We start from the raw sequence: 7,030 nt of genomic DNA, 5'->3' as shown, positions 1-7,030 counted from the left end.
GACATCTACATGAATATTAAAACCTCCCACCACAGTGGCCTCATCTGTACTTTTCAAAAAAAGTCTGAGAATTTAGACAAAAACTCAGAATAATGGCTGGTGGACAATGCGCAGCCATAACAAAAATTATTTTTGTGGTTTACAATTTGGATGAGACAGACTTTAAATTAAGTGGGAGGCTGCAGAGGAGTGTGTAAGACTACAACTCTGCGTCCTGGTCTCAACCCTAGACTGTAAAAACAATGGAAAAAGCAGTAAGTCACATGGCCGACTGGTTTCTGGAGACCCATTTTGAAGCCTGTTTTTTGTCGTACGGGGGGGAAACCATATTGTTTGGTAAGCAGATAAGAACACGCCCACTATATGTCAATCAAAGTTACCACCAACTCCGTCAGTGGATGCCCAACGAAATATCTGAAGCCACTTACATCAGATTATACCGTTTAACATGAGTCCACTCAGTCCAGACCATGTCTGTGCAGTCTGGGTTTAGCTGTCTTAAACAGTTACAAACATATTGCTTTGAAAATTTTTTCCACAACAATCCCAACAATTTCTTAACGTTCTGTTAAGGGGTTGTGTTTATTGTTTGCTCTGCTCTTGTAGATGGGACTTTTATCACGTTTCTGGTGTTTTTCTGTTTCAGGTGTTTTGTGTGGAGTGATGGAGCTATGGGATTTGGGTTGTTTGATGTTGGTGAGTCTGACCGTATTGAGCATTTAATTTTTATCTGCTTTGACTTTTTTTCCTTCCTTGTCCAACAGGATTTTGTCTGGCCCCTGCTTTCGGCTGGGACCCCAGGAAATGTTCTGGGGGGATAATTGATTGGGGCAGACCGATCCATGGGAGACTCAAACACCTTTGGACAGACGGACTCAGTTGCCCTCTAGGTAGCTAGTGGTAGGGTAGCTTCACAGAAACATGCTCACATTTTGTCAGCATCTCAAATATGATTTCTGAAAGTGAGAGAAAGCCATTCCTCTAAACACACCATAAGAAAGGCAAGATTACAGTTTACAGCTGCAAATAGAAACCAATACCTTCATTATGAAGACATGTACCGGGGGCTGATGAGATTCAGATTTAATTGAAGGGTCATAATGACCATCGCTATCTTTGGAGGGGGAGGGGGAAGCTTGTAGGCCTCAGAGCACCATCCCCACTGTCACGTGTGGTGGTGGCAACATCGGGTTGCAGGAGGGATTGATGTGTTTCACATTATATACATATGGAAATTATATTCTGCATATCGACTGAAGACCAACAGAACCAGGCATTCAAGTTAGAGCTTGGGTGTGTGTGAAGTCTTCCAAATGTCCAATGGCCCTCAAAGATACTAAAGGGGCCTTTTACAATTTTTCTATAATTATTGACATATAAGACTGTAGGACTTACTTCAGTGTTACAATATTTGTTAACTATCACTAAAGTTGCTTTTGTCAACGAACCTTTATCACCTGAGGAAAACAAGACGAGACACAACGAAAATAATGTTCATGTGACGATAACGATAATTATCATAATTATATAATGCAATATCGTAGACGAATAAAAACAAGACTAAAACGTGTCTTCAGGTGACCAAAACGAGACAAGACAAAATTTTATAACAAAGATCCTTAATATCCATTTTTTAAGTAGTTTCCTCTGGTTTAGTTCTGCTGGGTGACGTCACGTCCTCAATCCCAGTCGCTGCAGCGGGGAATCAGATCCAGAAGATGCAGCTGCAGGTTTGAGGCTGATGCCGTTAACGCAGAGCTCTAGGTTCACGTCAATTAAAAAAAAAAAAAGGTTAAATAGAGAAAGGGTCCGATGGCCGGCCACGCGGGGATCTTCTCTGGGGCTGGGAGAAGAAGAAGACACTCTCACTACATAGACGTGGAAAAGAAAACTGAATGTGTCGTCGAAAAGGAAAAAGATGGGGAGAAATGCGGAAAAATAAATATGTTGTAAACTCAAATTAGAGCATTTTCTGTATCTGGAATGAATATATTCTTGAGTCTATAAGGTAACAATACTATAATAATAAGATAACCTTGTTTGGATTGTAAAATGGGTTTGGCTAAAAACAATCTTTGACTAAAACTAGACTAAAATGTAATCAGTTTTTTCCGACTAAAACGAGACTAAAATAGTCATGGACAATTCTGACTAAAATAAGACTAAAATGCTCAGACTTTCAGCTGACTGAAACTTGACACGACTAAAAGGAGAATGAACGTGACTAAAACTAAAAAAAACTAAACTATTAGCTTGACCGAAAGACTAGACTAAAACTAAAATTGAAAAATTGCTGCCAAAAACAACACTACCTATCACAAGCATTTCCATTGATGCTTTGCATGCTCCATTGATGCTTTCTGGTCTCCAGAAGCTTCGGACGGCAGTTCCACACCCTGTGGGACCTTTAAATGATACCAAGAGCTACAAGATTTTCAAATCTTCTCACAAATATCACAAAACTTTTATTGGTCCAGGTCAGTTATTAGTGCTACTCTACTAGCACTATTAGCCGGTTTATTAGCTCTGACCCTGACCTGATCAAGCTCTTGAAGATGGTCATGATGGCCCTTGTGAAGAAGTGATGAGGTTGTAGTTCCAGGAGCAGGGCAAAAAGGAAATATGTAAATTATCAGCAACTATTTAGAAGTAATTTAGCCTCTTTCTGCAGAGATTACGATGGAATGTTGTTGTCCATTGTCACAACTGAGCACTCTGTCTCCGAGCTATGTGAGGTGTCCATGAGCCTGGCAAGTCCTGTCTTGTTTGAATACTTGAAGATGAAGATCTTCATGAGATCATAGCGGTATTTTCTGTTGATAAAGTTGTAAAGGATAGGGTTGACGCAGCAGTGGACCAGCGAGAAGCACTGTGTTAGGTGCAGTGCCACATCAAGGAAGTTCTCCACCCGGCAGCTTAAGGGCAACACACTGAGCAGAGTCAGAGTGTCCAGCAGAAGAACGGCATGGAACGGCAGCCAGCACACCAGAAAAACCACGATGTAAGACAGGATGATCCTCCGGCTGATGTGTCGCTCCTGGTCTGAGCTGGGAGTGATCACTGCTGCAAGGAGCAGGTAGCTGACAGCTATGACTGGGAAGGGAACAGCAAAACCAAGGATGAAGAAGCTAAGCTGGATGCCCACCATCCACTCTCTTGGGTTGGTGGAGGGGTATACTGGCCGGCAGATGGCCCCGTCGTAACTTGTGGACTTTACTACCTGGAGGAAGTAGATCTCAGGGATGGACGCCACCAAAGCCGCCAGCCAAACCAGAATGCAGATCAGACGTCGGACCCCCTTCCTCCGGCGGCTGTTGGGGGTGTTGGAACGGAGCACAACGGACAGGTAGCGGTCAATGCTCATGCAGGTCAGAAAGAACATGCTGCCAAACAGGTTCATGCAGAAGACCAAGTGGGTGAGTTTACAGACGGCCTCTCCGAAAGGCCAGCGACCCTCCTGCAGCAGCGAAGTCACCCAGACCGGCAGCGTTACCACGACGCACAAGTCAGCCACAGCCAGGTTCAAGATGTACAGGTGCGTCTCGTAGCAGCTGCTGTCAGAGCGCAGGTTGACCCAGATCACGAGAGCGTTGGCAGTGAGGCCCACCAGGAAGATGAAGATGTAGAGGATGGACAGGATGTGGAGGAGGGCAGCGTGGCTGACAGCGCCTGAACACAGCAGCGTCTCCACGTGGGACAGGTTGTCGTGGTTGGCAGCGGTCAGGTTCAGCTCCTCCCACAGCTCCATGAGCTCTGTGAGGTCGTTTGTGCTCAGACTCATTACGATGAAGATCCACCTGGAAAATAGGAAACAAGAGGTGAGAAAGCTGCAAGACCTGAATCAAGAAATTAATCCAGGGCTTGAACTGGATCAAGATCAGGATCAGAGCTTTGAATTGAATCTGGAGTGGTATTTCAATCAGAAGCTACATCTGGGTCTTGATCAGGATCTGGACCTTTCACAGTTATAAACTGAAAAACTATTAGTTCAGTAAAGTTCTGAAACACTTTCATTGTTAAACACGCTTGTCTTTGGCGTTTGAGCCCCGTTCAATGTATGATCTTACACAGACATACAGGGGTGCAGGACTAAACCCCCTTTGAATCGGAGGTGGAGGTGGGACTGACTAGTGCTGTCACTTTTAAAAGGAAATCAAGTTCGAACGAATCTAAAAATTAACGTTATTGTTCGTATATACAACCCCCCCCCCAAAAAAAAAATAATACCCCAAAAAAAGTAATTATTTTTGTTCATTTGGCTTTTTTATTAATTGCAAAGCCTAGTAAACATTTACCCAGAGACGAAATGCTGTTGTATAATCATGGCTGTCACTGTAAGTCTCAACATGTCACAGTATTACCGGAACCGGTAACTGAGCTTGGTGGGTAAGACATCCAAAGGCATTTGAGGACACATCGTTCTTGTTCCTTACAGAATTGAAAGAACAAACGGGGTGAACGTAAACAGGTGCACGCACCTCAGAGGTTACCTGCCTGAAATAAGGTTAATTCAAAATGAAATGAAAGTAAAATCATATCAAATAAAGTTAAATAAAAGGTCAGGTTTATGTAAGGAAAAAAGTAAAAAGGCATGATCAATTAAAACTATTTTAAAATGAAATGCCGCTCTGTGGTGTAGTGGGTTAAGCAGTAGCTCATATACTGATGCTACAGTCCTGCAGCGGTCGCAGGTTCCAATCCCGGCCTGCGCACCTTTCCTGCATGTCATCCCCATTCTCTCTCTCTACCCCCTTCCTGTCTGTATACTTTGAATAAAGGGCCACTAGAGCCCCAACAAATCTTTAAAAAAAAATAAATGTCTTGTTATTTAAATAAAACAGTTTATTATGTAATGTGAAAATGGTGAGTAATGGTATGCAGGTCACAATGAATTAATACAGACATTTATAGAATAAAAAAAAAAAATCATGAACTTTTATATTATGAATGCATTGAGTTATTTCATAATTATCAATTAAAATCAGGTGTCATTTGATTGATTCCATGAGAAAAAGGGATTGTCCAGGATTACCAGGTCCTGACGGGATTTTACTACGTCATTGAACATCTTGAACATCTGCAGCTAAGATTCAGTTTCACCGAAACTGCTCGCCCCAAACATGAGACTGGTCATACTTAATGTCAGATAAAAGAAAAGTGCAAAGAATCTGCATTAGACATATGACATTTGACATTTGACATTTGACAGTTGCTCTTTTCTAAGCTTGAAAATGCAACATCAAATCCCGACGGGATCGGGAACAAAACTGGAAGAGAAAAAACCTCAGAGGTTGTTCAGAACCTGTTGTGGAGTTTGCGCTGCCAGCAGCCGTGTAGTCATGAACCTGGCAGAGGAGGTTGGCTTCATGTTCCCGAAGCGGGGCTTGTTGTCATCGTTCAGTCTGGACTGGAGGAGTTTATTTTCTATATTTTGAACACATTGAGCTCCTAATATCATGTAAAAATACTTTAGCCGAACAGTGGAAATAAAACTGTGGGGTGATGATGAGGAGCTTCAGTCGTGAAGAAAGTTAGAAAAGTTTCATTTCCAGTTTCTGATGGAGTGGTGATGAGTTCAACTGATCACTTCATTGTGGCGCGTTTGTCAGCTTATGTGGTACAGAAGGAACCCCCAGATTCTGGGGTGTCATACAATTATACCTGTCATATAAATTATATATATAAAACTCCATCATGAACAACCCCTCTCACCCCCTACATGACACCATGGGAGCCCTCAGCAGCTCCTTCAGCCAAGGACCACCCGCTGCAAGAAGGAACGCTACCGCAGGTCCTTCATCCCCACAGCCATCAGACTGTACAATAACCAACTCTAGTCATTCAAGTGCAATAACAGTAACTCTAGTCATTCAAAAGCAATAACCTGTTTTTTCTGAAAGTGCAATAACCTGCAATAAGTGCAATAACCTGCACATGTATATATTATTCATTTTTCGGTTTTTTCTTTTGTACATTGTTCATTTTTTATATTGCTCTTTTTTAATTATTTAGCTATTTATTGGTTATTTTTTTAGGATATACTTTTTTTTATATACCTTTTCATACTTTCGTGTATATTTTGTAAAAACTGTTGAGCGTGTGTATGTTTGCTGCTGCACAAGTGAATTTCTCCTCTGGGGGATCAATACAGTTTATTCTATTCTATTCTATTCTATTCTATTCTATTAAACCACCTCATACAACTGATTGATGATCAATGCTTAACCCCTGGACTTCCTATTTCTGATTGATCCTGCATTCTCAGTTTTAAATTATAATCCCAGGCCCCCCTTCAGACCCCAGAGCTCCCATTCACACTGAAGCGCCTGAACGCGGCGCGTAGATAATAGAAACCTCCGCACCGAAGTCGGCCCCAGACTCCGCTCGAAAATCCCTCAGATCACACTTTCTTACGTTTGTGTAAAGTTAAAGAAAAGGACACGCATCAAGAGACCTACCGAACGTCAAAGACGCCTCGCTGTGTTTGATCCGGCACACTTGTCAAGACAAACCGGGCACTCGGTGGGACAGACGTGTACAGAAAGAACCGGGACTCCGGAGCAGTTCTGACACAACAGACGGGATGAAGTTCCGTTAATGCCGCGCAGCTCCGACGTGAGGAGTCTGTGTCCTTCTGGTCCAGCGGGTCCGGTCCAGGGCCAGAGGAAAGTCCGCAGGTGTGAGGAGGACTAGAGGACTCTGCTGCAACAGCGCCGTGGACACAGAGGAGGAACTGGAGAAAAGCCGACAAAGACAATTAAAAACACGGAACCCTGCAGCCCCCCTTATTTATTTATTTATTTATTTATTTATTTATTTATTTATTTATTTATTTTAGTTAGTTAGTTAGTTCATATTTATTTCGGCCAATCACAAGCATAAAAATCAACAAGCAAGATAACAAACATCCACAGGTTTTTCTTTGGTCAACATTATTTTGACTGAAAAGGTACGAGCTTGAAGCATAAAGCTTATCTTGCCCACCTTTTAACATAATAGAATATGCAAAAAGAACAAATGAAGTATCATG

At 42.3% G+C, this 7,030-nt stretch overlaps 1 protein-coding gene across 1 annotated transcript; it reads right to left on the bottom strand.

The window, feature by feature from the left end:
• Positions 1 to 2,517: 2,517 nt before the first annotated feature.
• Positions 2,518 to 6,547, bottom strand: ackr3b (atypical chemokine receptor 3b). The gene is made up of 2 exons (XM_061722596.1): positions 6,459 to 6,547; positions 2,518 to 3,797 (listed from the first exon to the last, which is right to left on the bottom strand). Exon 2 carries the CDS (start codon positions 3,779 to 3,781, stop codon positions 2,675 to 2,677), a length of 1,107 nt encoding a protein of 368 aa, XP_061578580.1. The 5' UTR covers positions 3,782 to 3,797; positions 6,459 to 6,547; the 3' UTR covers positions 2,518 to 2,674.
• Positions 6,548 to 7,030: the final 483 nt, after the last annotated feature.

This window comes from Cololabis saira, chromosome 5, assembly GCF_033807715.1.
Source record: "Cololabis saira isolate AMF1-May2022 chromosome 5, fColSai1.1, whole genome shotgun sequence".
NCBI classification, from domain to species: Eukaryota; Metazoa; Chordata; class Actinopteri; order Beloniformes; family Belonidae; genus Cololabis; species Cololabis saira.
Note: the sequence above shows the minus strand (reverse complement) of the source record. Positions and strands in the feature narration are given on the sequence as shown.